This window comes from Dryas octopetala, chromosome 5, assembly GCF_963921425.1.
Source record: "Dryas octopetala chromosome 5, drDryOcto1.1, whole genome shotgun sequence".
NCBI lineage: Eukaryota > Viridiplantae > Streptophyta > Magnoliopsida > Rosales > Rosaceae > Dryas > Dryas octopetala.
This window is the reverse complement of record NC_141370.1, coordinates 3,580,222-3,595,991: the sequence shown is the minus strand read 5'-3', so window position 1 is coordinate 3,595,991 and position 15,770 is coordinate 3,580,222. Positions and strand designations below refer to the sequence as shown.

Genomic DNA, 15,770 nt, shown 5'->3' with positions numbered 1-15,770 from the left:
CACCAAAAAATTATTCCTTTTTTTTTATTTTAATCATTCAATCCAAGAAGACATGTAAAATATGTAAACCCAAATAAATCAATCACAAAAATTTAGGGTTCATGCTTCATGGAGGATTTTTCAATCAATCAAAGGTTTTAAAACATAAACATAAAATTGTTTTATAAAACCTACTTGGTTGAAGAACAAATTGAAGGATGATTCTCTTTCGTTTATCGATCCACAATCCACAATCCAAAGAGCTTCTCGTGCTTGATTGATTGAAGAACGGATTGAATGATGATCCTCTTTTGTTTGGCGATCCACAATCCAAAAGGCTTTTCGTGCTGATAACGTGTTGTAAAAGTATGTGAAAATCTAGGGTTTGTGGAAGAGAGGAGGCAGAGAGAATATGATCAGTTCATCTTATTCATGTTATAAATATCCTTATATAGAAGTAGGGTTTACTAGGTTTTGTATATTTACTAGTATGCCCCTACAACTAATTACAGGGATAGCCACATATAACAATATATTTACAACATAATATACATTATTTGTTTCATGAAATTATGATATTATGAGATTATGTTGTCAAAATAAATTCGTGCTAAAAATATTTAAAGGTTTATTTATTTGATAGTTGGCTTAAGATAAAAAAAAATATATATTAAATAGAAGTGAAAGTATATATACATAGTCCTCTTCCATTGAAGTATACCTCAACTTAAAATGATGAGGTATGTTATTGCAAAAAAAAAATGATGAGGTATGACTTGTGTGACCCACTCCGCATTGTAATTCAATGATTGAAGTCGTTTATTTTATAAGTCTATAAACAAGGATTATCCTCATCATGCTTAAGATAAGATATACCTCAACAGAAAGGGTCTATATATATATATATATATATAGGAAAGAATCATGGGATAAATAGGTTGACAAAGATTTTAACAATGATAAATGCACAAAAAAATTATTATCCTTTCACACTCCTTGATGAACTATTGTGTGTACGTGTGAGTGAGTTCCCCCCCTCCCCCTCTCCCTCCCCTTATTATTGGGACAATTAAGTTCTAAGGCCCTCTATATACAAGCATAATTGGTATAAAGGCCAAAATACTTTCAAGGGAAACTTAGAGTTCAGTCTATTTTATAAGTCTTTCTTAAACTAAGACATGTAGTGATTTAGGGTTTTTAATTAAGTTTTTTTATTTTTCTTCTTTGGCGGTTTTATGTTACAAAACTCACTCTACACCTTAGGTGGGGAAATACCCTTCAAATAAAAAAAAATTAGTGCCTAATTTTAAACCCCCTAACTACATACAAAATTTGCCTAAACCTCCACCCATTTAAAAACTCTTTTAAAACCCCCTAATACTTACAATTCCCTTTTTAACCCCTATAACATAATGCCAAATTGACCTTAACATACGATGCAGCCCACCCACCCACTATTTTAATTCAGTAAAAAGTAAATATTTGGCTTCAAAGGGGATTCGAACCCAAGACACAAAGGTTTCAAGAGATTACCCAAACACCTTACCACCTGGACCGAAGACTTTGATGTGCCAAGATAGTTATTTAATGATATTTATACACATTTTAAAAGATAAGAAATCTTTCTTATTTCTATTTTAATTTTAAAAATTGTGTGATTATTTTTTTATTGCTAATTTAGTGTAATTTTTTTTGTTTCAAATTTAGTTTAATTAATTTTTTATTGCAAATTTAATGTAACTATTTTTTATTGCAAATTAGTGTAATTAATTTATTATTGAAAATTAGTGTAACTATTTTTTGCTCGTGCTTGACTTGGGTTTGAGTCACCTTTAATTGTGTGCAAATTATTATAATTTTTTTCACATATAAAGGCATGTTATATAGTAGTGTGATTGATTCAGTTTCAGTGTGATCGATTCAGTTTCAGTGTCATCAATTCAATCTCAGTGTGACCGATTCAGTTTCAGTGTGATCGATTCAGTTTCAGTGTCATCAATTCAATCTCAATATGACCGATTCAGTTTCAGTGTGATCGATTCAGTTTCAGTGTGATCGATTCAGTTTCAGTGTGAGATTCAGTTTCAGTGTGATCGATTCAGTCTCAGTATGATCGATTCAGTTTCAGTGTGATTGATTCAATCTCAGTGTGATCGATTCAATCTCAATGTGATCGATTCCGTTTCAGTGTGTGATCAATTCAATGTCAGTGTGGTCGATTCAGTTTCAGTGTGATTGATTCAATCTCAGTGTGATCGATTCCGTTTCAGTGTGAGATTCAGTTTCAGTGTGATCGATTCAGTTTTAGTGTCATCAATTCAATCTCAGTGTGACCGATTCAGTTTTAGTGTGATCGATTCAGTTTCAGTGTCATCAATTCAATCTCAATGTGACCGATTCAGTTTCAGTGTGAGATTCAGTTTCAGTGTGATCGATTCAGTCTCAGTCTCAGTATGATCGATTCAGTTTCAGTGTGATTGATTCAATCTCAGTGTGATCGATTCAATCTCAATGTGATCGATTCCGTTTCAGTGTTATCAATTCAATGTCAGTGTGGTCGATTCAGTTTCAGTGTGATCGATTCCGTTTCAGTGTGAGATTCAGTTTCAATGTGATTGATTCAGTTTCATTGTGATCAATCCAATTTCATTATTATTGATTATGATATGTGTGAAATTGAAATTTGGGAAAGTGAAAATGTTGAAATTTTAAAAATCGTAATTGTTTTGTAACAAGCTTGTATATTGTATGTTCGGCTTTTTCGTTTTGTTTTTGTTTTTTTTTTTTTGTTTTTTTTTCTTTTCTGAATTTTAGTTTTAGGTTTTATTAGGCTTATGGGATTTAATTGCATGTTATTGTTTAGTAATTGTGTACAATCTTTATTATAAATATATGATAGTATATAGACTTTTTTTATTGTAATTATTTAATATTTGTTAAACTCTATAAATTAAACTAATCCATTTATTTGTACAACTTGTTGTGTAGTTGGGTTGGTTAGGAGTTGTATGTTTATTCCACTTGTCTTGTGTTCGATTCTCCATAACTGCTTTATTTTCTTTAGTTAATTTTTACTGCAATGTAGGCTATGTAGCATGTGGGCTAGGATGGAGAAGTAATGCATGGGCTAGTGAGCAGCGCGTGGACCAAGGCACGCATGGGCAACTAAGATTAAACAGCATAATATTGTTTTCATATTGATCAGAGATTTAGGGGGCGGCAACTAAGATTAAACCCCAACTAAGGGGGTATCAATAAATTCTAAAAACACTGGAGGTTTTAAAATAACTATACTACTAATTGGGGGTTATTAATTATTTACTAAAAAAAAATACCCTTCAAATCGGAGAAAGACTTTATTATGAATTAAAATGATTTTCTTATGAATTAAAATGATTTTCTTATAAATTATTATGAATTAAAAGGATTTTCTTATAAATTTTAAAATACAATACTGATTTACAAATACAATAACTTTTTATAAAGAAAAAATAGATTCCTTTATCAACAATGTCTGTTTGTAGAACCATATATATATATGTACAGCATAATTTTAAATCACCAATTAACAATATTCGATTTCTTTTGTAACTCAGCATGCCTCAACATGCATAAAAGCATGAGGCCTTCATTGTTGCAAAGCACGGCCAAGAGAAGATGATGTAAAGATCAACTCTTATTTGAAATCAAGTTTCATGAGATGAATGCTTCTGATAATAATTAGAGATAATTATCTCTATCTTCTCAATTATCTTTCTCCTTTTCTTTTTTTTCTCTGCATTTATCCCATTAAATTAGGAGTTTGATCTTTTATTGGAAGCTCCAATGTGGGGCTGTTATCCCCTTATTTTTTAACTTAAATCTTCCAACGTGAGGCTTCTATCTCTATCCTCATCCTCATCCTTTTCTTTTTTCTTGAATTTGTTTTTATTTTTATTTTTTCAATGGTTCAACAGTTAGATATTATTTTAAGTTTTGTTTTTTTTTTTTTTTTATTTGGAGAAAATGGAGGATCCAACTTGAGTGCAAGAGACAAATTCTATAGCCCTTCCAATTAACCAGCTTAATTAGAGCATGAAATGCATATATTATTTTAAGTTGCAAAGCAGTAGTTTTATACAAGAGTAAAAAATTGCAAAAAAAATAATACCAAGCTTCCTATAGTTGTATACGTGGGCTAGCAGAAAAACATACCATTCTTAAAATAGATACCAAACTGTAAAGAGCCAGTAAACCATAGGCCACAGATAAAAGTACCCCCAAACGGGGCGGTCAACCATCAAACACTAACCTCGCTTACCTCCTTCTTCCCTCTCATTCCTCATTTCCTTAAAAGAAAATTTTTAATTATTTCAATTCTCTCCCTAATTACAAGCAAGAGAAATTTCCTTTCCTTTTTTTTTTTTCTTATTGTAAGAACATAATAATTAGTGTTTAGAATTCCATAATGTTTGAAGGGTGTCATTTGCTATAGGAGGGAGAAATAAACTAGCGGTTCCTTGTTCGACATTGTTGTAAAGGTGGCATTGGAGATTGAAGTGGTAAGAAATTCAAGATGGCAACGGCGGCGGCGGCGGCTGCAACAACAGCAGCAGCGAATAATTCATCAGATAATACAATAGTGTGCTATGCACCAACCATGATAACAACAAATGGTATATGGCAGGGTGACAACCCTTTAGACTACTCCCTCCCTCTCTTCATCTTACAATTAACTCTGGTCGTTGTTACCACTCGCATTCTCGTCCTCATTCTCAAGCCCTTTCGTCAACCTCGTGTCATCTCAGAAATTATGGTAATGTTAATATTTCTTATCATTCATATATGCATGCCAGCCATCCTAATTCAATTGCTAGCTAGCTCGGAAGTTGACACAATCTATGTACGAAATTAATGAATTAATTTTGTATAAATCAGACAATTATTTGATACTAACACAACATTATTTGATCAACAAGTTTAGGATTTAGGAATATATATGTGTGTGAGTAATTTGGTGTACGTTAATTGACAGGGTGGAGTAATATTGGGTCCATCTATGCTTGGGAGGAGTAAAGCATTTGCCGACACCATTTTCCCTCTAAGAAGTGTGATGGTGCTTGAGACAATGGCAAACGTGGGTCTCCTTTACTTCCTCTTCTTGGTTGGATTGGAGATGGACATTTCGGTAATTCGGAGGATGGGAAAAAGGGCCTTGGCCATTGCCATTTGTGGTATGGTCCTCCCTTTTCTCATTGGCGCTGCCTTCTCTTTCCTTCTCCACAAGAAAGAACAATCCATGCACCAAGGCACTTTCATTCTCTTCCTTGGCGTTGCCCTCTCTGTCACTGCCTTCCCGGTACTCGCCCGGGTCCTGGCCGAGCTCAAACTCATAAACACTGAGCTCGGCCGCATTGCCCTCTCCTCCGCTCTTGTCAACGACATGTGCGCTTGGGCTCTCTTAGCCTTAGCCATTGCCTTGGCAGAAAATGACTCCACCTCTTTGGCTTCCCTCTACGTGGTCCTCTCAAGCGCTGCCTTTGTTGTTTTCTGCATCTTCGTTGTCCGACCCGCCATTTGTTGGGTCATCCGAAGAACTCCCGAAGGCGAAAGCTTCAGCGAGTTCTACATATGTCTCATTCTCACCGGGGTCATGATCTCTGGCTTCGTCACTGATGCCATCGGAACACACTCCGTTTTCGGAGCCTTTGTGTTTGGGCTGGTCATCCCGAATGGGCCGTTAGGGGTCACTCTCATAGAGAAGCTTGAGGATTTTGTTTCGGGGCTTCTACTCCCTCTTTTCTTTGCCATAAGCGGACTCAGAACCGACATTGCCAAAATCAGCTCCGCTGGAACTTGGGGGATTCTTTTACTTGTCATCTTTCTTGCCTGCATTGGCAAAATTGCTGGCACCCTCATCATTTGCCTCTTTTACCAAATGCCATTCGACGAAGGATTCACTCTCGGATTGCTCATGAACACCAAAGGCCTTGTCGAATTGATCGTCCTCAATGTTGGAAAAGACCAGAAGGTGCTTGACGACGAGGCGTTTGCAATTATGGTGATTGTTGCGGTGGCTATGACTGGAATAATCACACCCATCGTAACCACAGTTTACAAGCCGGCAAGAAGGTATATACCTTACAAACGAAGAACGATTCAGAGGTCGAAACCCGACGCTGAGTTACGAGTTCTAGTCTGCATCCACACCCCTCGAAATGTTCCAACCATTATCAACCTGCTTGATGCTTCTCACCCCACTAAAAGATCGCCATTGTGCGTCTACATTCTCCATTTGGTCGAGCTCAGTGGCCGTGCGTCTGCTATGCTCATAGTCCATAACACGCGGAAATCCGGTCGACCGGCACTGAACCGGACCCAGGCGCAGTCCGACCACATCATCAATGCATTCGAAAACTACGAGCAGCACGCCGGCTGTGTGTCGGTCCAGCCCTTAACTGCCATTTCCCCTTACTCCACAATGCACGAGGACATCTGCAACTTGGCGGAAGACAAACGCGTTGCCTTTTTGATCATTCCTTTCCACAAACAGCAAACCGTGGATGGTGGAATGGAGTCCATGAACCCGGCGTTTCGGACCCTCAACCAGAATGTTCTTGCCAACGCGCCTTGTTCGGTCGGAATACTTGTCGACCGAGGCCTCAACGGCTCCACGCGCTTAGCGGCAAACCAGCTGTCACATCATGTGGTGGTGCTTTTCTTCGGCGGGCCAGACGACAGAGAGGCGTTGTCGTACGCGTGGAGGATGTGCGAGCATCCGGGGATAAGCCTGACGGTGATGCGCTTCGTTCCGGGGGAGGAAGCGCCGCCGCTTCGCCCCGACATCGACGGCAACAATTCTCGGATACTCTCTGTGGAAACAAACGACGGGTGGGAGAAGCAACTTGATCAGCAGTTGATCAATGACTTGAGAATCAAGTGTGTGAATGATGAGTCGATTATTTACACTGAGAATGTGGTGAATAATGGGGAGGAGACCGTGGCCATGATAAGGTCGATGGACAGCCAACATGACCTGTTCATAGTTGGGAGAGGACAAGGAATGATATCGCCATTGACGGCGGGACTAACGGACTGGAGTGAGTGCCCCGAACTTGGTGCCATTGGGGATTTGCTGGCTTCATCCGATTTTGCAGCAACGGCGTCGGTGTTGGTGATGCAGCAATATGTTGGTGATCAAGGCCCAGCAGAGGGGCTTCCCACTCCTGAAAGCCCAGATGAACGAGATCGCCGGCCACAACCATCGCCCAGGGGCCACAGTAATGACTACAGTCCCTAAAACGTACTTTTCGTCCAAACCAAACCTATTATCTATATGTGGAGAATGATATTTTTGACACAATTCTCACAAGTTTTGAATGGTCTCACGTACTCCATTTTAACAATTTGCGGATTATTTTTTAGGTCAAGATGATTTTGCAAAAATTATCTGTAGATGAAAAAAATAAAAGAACGGTTCGAATTGTTGAAATCTTATATGACTACGTCTTATTAAAAATTTGTGTAAAAACAAATATGACTTAATTAAAGCGATTTCTTTCTTTATGTTTTGTATTTCTTTCTCTTCTGTGTACTACGTTTTGTTTTTTTTGTTTTTTGTTTATAGTGAAGCATATGCCAGATGTACAGTTCATATAGGACGTATACGACACATATCTTGTTTCCGCCGCTGGTATTTTGGGGTTTAAGGTTTCTCCTTTGTTAACCAAAAAAAAAAAAGGTTTCTCCTTTCATTTTATTGATTTTTGTAAATAAACATGGATGCATAATTAGTTGGGTTTAGCCAAAGCGGTGAGGAAAAGGAAGAAATGGTCAGGTTAGGAATAAGATTAGGACCAGCTCTCAAGTATGATCAGTGGCTTCCAAATTATTTTCTAATATTATTTCACAATACTCCATATATATATATATATATATGATAGAATAGAAATTAAAAGTAATTGTATGACCTTTCTTGACTATTCAGAATGGAATTGTTTTGAACTTTTCATTCGAGTGTTTGGAATGGGTCAATAATAGAGATTAAGAAGGGTGTATTCAATTAGGATTTTAAATAACTTTGGTGGAATTAAAAAGTCTGGTGATATCAAGGAGTAAAATTTCGGTTTCGAGGAAATTTTCGATGGAAATTTCGACGGAAATTTTCGTGGAAATTTCGATTAAAATTTCGATTTCGACAAAATTAGATAAAAACGACGGAAATTGCTATCAAAATACGGAAATTTTGAATGAAACTTGACCATATGCTTATTTAACATATTATCTACTATATTGATAAAAAACATTGAAGAAACCAAATTATATAGTAGGTTTAATGTAATATAAGATGAATATAATGCACGCTGGTGGTAAATACTGTTAAAAAAATGGATCATTAATTAATAATTATATAAATAACACCTCAAATTTATTTATATTACAATTTTTATTTAACTTAAAAAAATAATTATATGTATACATACTTGCTTCTAATCTTTTTTGTTAGCTGTATATTTTGTTGACACTGTGTTCATAGTTAAATGTCATACATCTATTTTGTTTATATCAAACCGAAAATTTATTATAGTTAAACACTTAAACTTAAAATTATGGAACACAGTAAGGCCACGTTTGGTATGTTAGACTGTGTTAGATTGAACTATTCTTATGGATTATGCTGGATAGTGTTGGACTAGAGTAAGCTAGATTAAGTGTTATCTTGTGTTTGATGATGCTATATCGGATTAGAAAGCTGGATAAACTAAATAATACTGTTCTGTGTTTGATGCATGACCAGACTATGCTATAATTCCTTTTAATTTTTAAATTAATAAAAAATTTTAATTATCTTTTTATTTTTTCTTTCTTTTCTTTCTTTTGTTCTCATTTACATTTTTTTTTATATTTTTTTATTACATTGTGCACTCATCATTTTTTTTCTTTTTACTTTTCCTTTTTTATTTGTTTGGCCGTGCGCACAGATAATACAATATACTACGAAGTACAAAGTCAATGTAAAAAACCTGTCCACTAAATCCAATTAGAAAATTTTAAAATTTTAAAGTTCCTGATAAACAATAATTATGATAATAAAATGTATGTAGATGGATGACATTTTTTTTTTGGTCAAACAAAAAAGATGGATGACATTTTTTATAATTTATTTTGAGTGAATTAAATAAAAAAAATTAAAGTCCTCTTGGTGTGCAAGTGGGAAAATAATTAAAGAAATTTAGTGCCAATTGGAGAAAGTTAGATAAGAGGTTTTGCTTTCTGACTGACGTGGCTGCTTCCCATCCTTTTGTACCTCATATACTTTACTCAGATATTTCCCTGTATTTACACTTTTACCTTCTCTTTTCTGAACGTGATCTTAAAAGTTGCACAGCCCACAAGGCTGCTTTCCCATAATCCCATCTTCTTCTTATTATTTTTTTTTCTATTCTTTCTTCTTCTCTCTTTCGGTCCTTCCTTCTTCTCTTTTCTTCCTCTCTGTTTTTTTTTTTTCTTTCTTCTTTGTTTTCACCTGGGTTCCTCCCCCTCCCTCAGATTTTTTTTTGTTGTTCTTTTCTCCTTCCTTCCTTTCTTTCCTTCTGTTTCCTGCACACACTCCCCCTCCCTCAGCTTTGGGAGGTCGATCGGCATGCGGGTCGATCGGAGCAGCAGCCCACCCATCTTCAGACCTGGCTCCGAACCACATCGCGGCGATCTGAAGGATGTTTCAATCTTTTTTGCCAAACGGGTCTAATGGGTTACTTGTTTGTATTTGGGATTTTGGTTTGTTTTGTATTTTCTGATTGATTTATGTGAAATCGGATTGCTTGTTTGTATCTGAGATTTTGGTTTGTATTTCACAGCGAAATTTCGTCGAAATTTCGCTCAAATTTCGACGAAATTTTACAGAAATGCACTTGAAGGAGGATCGAAATTTCGGCCGAAATTTTGGCGAAATTTCGCCGAAATTTTCGAAATTTCGCCGAAAAATTACCGAAAATTAAGGGTTATGTGATAAAATTTCGGGATCCCAAAAAAACGAAAATTTCGGCGAAATTTCGCCGAAATTTTCGAAATTTCACTCCTTGGGTGATATTCAATCAAAACTTTTAAAGAGTTTATAAAAGTCTGGTGGTATTCAATCAATACTTTTAAAAAGTCTATGGTATTCAATTAAGACTTTTAGAGAGTCTATAAAAGTGACATGGTATTCAAAAAGTCATTGACTTTATTAAATGATAGACTTTAAAAGACTTTCATGGACTTTGTAGTGTAAATTATGTTATATCAAAGTCAATAATTCTCCAGCATTCCCCTGCAGATTTTAAAGGATTTCAAATATTAAAAAGCTATTAAAAAAGTGGTATTTATTTATTTTTTATAGAGTGATACTAAACCCCCTAATCTTATTTTTTCACCCACCTCTTAATTAATTTTTTTTTTTCTAATTACTATATCATCTTATATTAATTTTATTTTTCTCTTATATTTAATTGACTCCTCATCCTGGGTTGGAAGCAACAGCGTTGCCACAATGCAATGTAACAGCAAGATATCCAAACCAACCACTTCACAGTCTTTAAGTACTCAACAAAATCACAAGATTATATATTCATAATTTGAGAAATAATGTTACCACCACATCATATAATGTTCTCAACATGTCAATTCAATTAGACAAATTCTAACAACTCGTTAAAACACAATATTTGACAGTCTAACAACATAAAAACATAAAATTCAGAACACTTATAATAAATTATGGAACAAAATAATTTTGGTCCCTACAATTCTAGCCCCAACTTTTTATATTGTTTGCAATATTAGGACAATTTATAACACATGCATCTCGGTCTTGAAGCTCATCCCCATTCCACTCACTCACGGAGGAAAAAAAATAAAAAACATATTGGAGAAATCCTAAAATAAATAATAAAAAATTATATCAAAGTTATTAGAAATCTATAAAAATCCTTCAAAATTTATGAAAAAAGTCAGGGAAACTCTAAATAGAATTCTGTCAAAGTCTATGTGGAGTTTATAAAAGTCATTAAAAATCCATCAACTCTACCAAAGTCAATGACTTTCAAAAACTCTACAAAAGTCTATTAAAATCTTAATTAAATACACCCTCCTAAGAAACGATATATCATTCATATTTTTGTGTTTGGTAATTAACTAATTAGTGGAATTGATTGAAACTTTTAACATATTTTCAATTATATATATTTTTTAGAATTTTTATATACACTAAATTTATTTTAAGGAAATAATAATTTCATAAAAAAAAGGAAATAATAGAAGCATATATATATATGTGTGTGTGTATGTGTGTGCGTGCGCATAAATACAAACAAATAATGTAAGCATATATATTTTTCTTGGTAAAGAATATATATACTTTTTTTTTTTTGTAACCGAGGGTGCCTTGCACTAGATCGTGCACTAGACTAATCCCTTGAGTCAGTTAAAGGTAGGCAATTCACACCAGCCTTAGGGGATTCACAAGAGATTTTATCTCCCTTGTTGCCTGGCTCCAAGGGTCGCAAGTATATATACTTTTTCATCTTTGAATTATATGCATAGATACTGATATAATTCAAAGAGGACAAAATACCCATTCAATTATATTAATCTTTTACTTTTTAATTGTATATATATATATATATATATATATTTTTTAAAAAAAGGACTATATATAAGCTGCACTTGGAAATAAATGGCTCGCTAGAATTTAGTAACTTGAATGGAATTACAATGGGTCAAAGTTCATTTTTGGTCCCTATAGTTTGAGCTAAGTTCCACTTTGATCTATGTAGTTTCAATTGTTATGATTTTGGTCATGTAGTTTATAAATTGTTACAATTCAAGGATATTTTAGCATTTTTGTTCATCAAATCGTCAAATTTGTTGTGTTTTTGGTCATGTACTTTATAAATTAAACCATTTCGATTTTGATCATGAATTTTACATACCGTTAATGATTTAATGACTAATTTAACGAATTAATTGACAAAAATGTTAATTTGTCCTTGAATTACAACGATTTGTAAACTATATGACCAAAATCATAACAATTACAACTAAAGGGATCAAAGTAGACTTCAACCATTGAAGCCACTGTTTATATGTGTAACACACCAAATCTTACTGATTTTGGTTTATGAGGTTTTACTAAATTGATTTTAGTTTAGAACTAATGTTTACATTTTTCTTTGCAATCACAAATATGAATTTGATTCACATGTTTAGATCAATGGAAAATTATTTTCTTTTTTGCACTTGTTATGATTTAAATTATATGCTTATGCTCATTTTTATTTCATATTTGGTTAAATAATTATGCATGCACATTTTGTTTTGTGGAAAACAATTAAATTGTTTAAGTGTTTTAGTAGGTATTCTCGGATCACATATGCAGGGTGTCACGGGCCGGCTTTTCACAGCGTAAGACGGACCGTGCGGCACTTGCTAACCTATGCTAGTGAGCTAGCCCAGCATTCCACCGACTAGTCACCCCCCTGTAAAGAGCATTCTGAGCCATTTTCAAGATTACACCAAGAAACATCAAAATGTACGAGGAGTCATAATTCTTCCAAAAAGAAAATTAACTATTTTGCTAATTACTAAAATACCCTTGCACACAAGCAAGCGGCCAAAGGCTTGACTAATGACCTTGGACAAGCTTGGTTGTGGCAATACAAAAGCAACCCCTAACATCCTCCCCCACTTAAGCTGTCGGCGTCCTCGACGACTCTGTAGCCAGGAACTCTTCAATCTTCTGCTTGAATTGTTGTAAGTCTTCAGCCTTCTCCCAGCTTGTCTCTTCGTCACTTAATCCTTTCCATTTGACGAGGAACTCCATGCGCGGACGTCTGGCATTGACCACCACTCTGTCGGCGAGAATCTCTTCAACTTCTCTGGTCTTCGGCAGCTTGATGTCGACGGCAGTTCTGACTGGTTGGTTTCGTGCTGGATCTTCTGAGTCTGGGTTGTAGGGCTTGAGATTGCTGACGTGAAAGACGGGATGCACCTTCATCCAGGAGGGAACGTCAATCTTGTAGGAGGCTTTACCAACTTTGGCGAGGACGGGAGCTGGCCCCTTGTACTTGCGTATGAGTCTTCGATCTCTGTCGCGGAGGAATCTGAATTGTTCTGGCATCAGCTTGATCAGGACTAGGTCCCCCACTTGGAACTTTAATGGCCTGCGTCCACGATCCGCCCACTTCTTCATTCTGGAGGATGCTTTCTCCAGGTAAGCTCTAGCAATCTCAGAATTGGTCTTCCATTCTTTTGTGAACTTGAAGGCTCTGGGGTTCTCCCCTGTGTAATTCTCATCGACTGTGTGTGGCAAGAGAGGTTGTTGTCCCATCACGATTTCAAATGGGCTCATGTTGGTGGTCGAGCTCTTCTGGGAGTTGAAACAAAATTGGGCAGTATCTAGTAATTGTACCCAATTCTTCTGGTTGGCATTCACAAAGTGGCGCAAGTATTCTTCCAAGAGCCCATTGAACCTTTCTGTTTGGCCGTCTGTCTGCGGGTGATAAGTTGAAGAGATGTTAAGCTGAGAACCAAGTAAGTTGAATAGTTCAGACCATAATGTACATGTGAACCTGGGATCTCGATCACTCACGATGTTCTTGGGAACTCCCCAATATTTCACCACATACTTGAAGAATAGCCTGGCCGTCTCTTCTGCTGGACAAGACTTCGAAGTTGGGATAAAGGTTGCATATTTCGAGAACCTGTCCACGACCACTAAGATGCTACTGAGGTTTTTAACCTTCGGTAGGCTTGCAATAAAGTCTAGGGAGACACTTTCTCAAGGTCGAGTGGGGATTGAAAGCGGCTCAAGCAACCCTGGAGTTTTCTGTCTCTCCACTTTGTCTTGCTGGCAAGTGAGGCAAGTCTTGGTGTATTCCACGACATCATCACGCATCTGGGGCCAGTAGTATCTTTGCTTCAAAAGAGCATGTGTTCTCTGCCAACCTAGGTGCCCAGCCCACAGGGTGTCGTGGCATTCTCGCAATAGCATCCTCCGCAACCCATCTGCCTTCGGGACGAACAACCTTCCTCCCTTCGTCCACAATAACTGGTCTTCGACCCAGAACCGGCGGGTCTTTCCTTCATTAGCAAGCTTCATGATGGATTGAGCTACAGAATCTTTGCCCAAACTTTCTCTTATGCGCTCCAGCACAGTTGTAGCCACTATGCTACCTGACAATGCTGCAAGTGATTGTGAGGCCGCAAACTCAGCTTTTCGACTAAGGGCATCCGCTACTTGATTGGTATGCCCGGCTTTATGCTCGAAGGTGAAGTCAAATTCTGCAAGAAATTCCTGCCATCGGGCTTGTTTGGGCGTCAGCTTAGGCTATGACAAGAAATGACTGACCGCCGAGTTGTCTGTTTTCACAATAAACTTGGATCCTAGTAGCTAATGCCTCCATGTTCTCAGGCAATGTATCACTGCTAACAGCTCCTTCTCTTGGGCCGTGTACTTCCTCTCAGCTTCAGCTAATTTGTGACTCTTATAGGCAACCAGATGACCTTCTTGTAAGAGAACCCCTCCAAGAGCAAAATCTGAGGCATCTGTTTGCACCTCGAAGGGTTTTGTCAGGTCCGGAAGAGCCAAGACTGGATCGTTCATCATCGCCCTCTTTATGTCTTCAAATGCCCTCTGGCATTTATCTTCCCAATTCCAAGTTTTCCCTTTCTTCAGTAACTCGGTAAGGGGAGTGGTCCTCCTTGAGTAGCCCTCCACGAAACGCCGATAATAGTTGGACAACCCGAGGAAGGATCAGAGTTCTTTCACATTGCGGGGAGTTGGCCAATCTCTGATAGCCCTTACTTTCTCCATGTCCATCCTGATACGACCCTGCTCAATTATGTGACCGAGGAATTTGATGTTCACTTGGGCGAACGAGCATTTCTCCCTTTTCACAAACAGCTGATTGTCCCGCAACTTCTGAAACACTTGCCTCAAATGCTTTTGGTGTTCTTCTAGTGAAGAGCTATAGACAACAATGTCGTCGAGGTAGACCACCACAAACTTGTCTAAAAACTCGTGGAAAACTTGGTTCATGAGCGTGCAAAAGGTGGCTGGTGCATTTGTCAACTCGAACGGCATTACCATAAATTCGAAAGCTTCATAGCGGGTGACACATGTAGTCTTCGGTTCATCCCCTTCAGCAATGCGTACTTGGTAGTAACCCGACCTAAGGTCCAGCTTGGTGAAGAATTTGGCATTGCTCAATTGATCAAATAAGTCGGCAATTAAGGGAATGGGATACTTGTTGCACACCGTGACCTTGTTGAGAGCTCGATAGTCGACACATAACCTGAGACTCCCGTCATGTTTTTTCTAGAATAGGACAGGTGCTCCGAATGGGGCCTTTGAGGGCCTAATAAACCCGGCGTTGAGTAGCTCATCCAACTGTCTTCGCAACTCGGCTAACTCGGGAGGGGCCATTCGGTATGGTGCTTTAGCCGGTGGTCTTACCCCAGGGAGGAGCTCAATCTGATGGTCTATACTCCTTCTTGGTGGTAGAGACTTCGGAAGTTCATTGGGCATCACATCTTGGTAGGTCTTCAGGACTTTCTCAATCTTTGGCGGGACAGGCTCCCCTTTCATCTCATCCTTCACTATAGGGACCAACACATAAGATGGCTCATGGCGCTTCACTCCCTTTTTGAATTGTATAGCTGATAAGAAACGGGGCTCACTAGGCTTCTTTATCTTGGCAGGGACCACGCTTGGTTGTTCACCCATAATTAGTAAGTTGTGTGCGGCTGGGATGGGAATGGCCTTCGTTTCTAGG

The 15,770-nt window shown here is 37.4% G+C and overlaps 1 protein-coding gene across 1 annotated transcript; it reads left to right on the top strand.

Annotated features, from left to right (window-relative positions):
• Positions 1–4,549: 4,549 nt before the first annotated feature.
• CHX15 (cation/hydrogen exchanger 15) lies at positions 4,550–7,258 on the top strand. Its single transcript, XM_086245549.1, has 2 exons — positions 4,550–4,774; positions 4,994–7,258. The coding sequence occupies exons 1-2, from the start codon at positions 4,619–4,621 to the stop codon at positions 7,256–7,258; spliced, it is 2,421 nt and encodes an 806-aa protein (XP_086101675.1). The 5' UTR covers positions 4,550–4,618.
• The last annotated feature ends 8,512 nt before the right edge of the window (positions 7,259–15,770 follow it).

Coding starts and splice junctions, on each gene's coding strand:
- CHX15 (XM_086245549.1), top strand. CDS start 4,619: ATGATAACAACAAATGGTATATGGCAGGGTGACAACCCTTTAGACTAC. Junction 4,775..4,993: donor GTGTCATCTCAGAAATTATG/GTAATGTTAATA, acceptor GTTAATTGACAG/GGTGGAGTAATATTGGGTCC.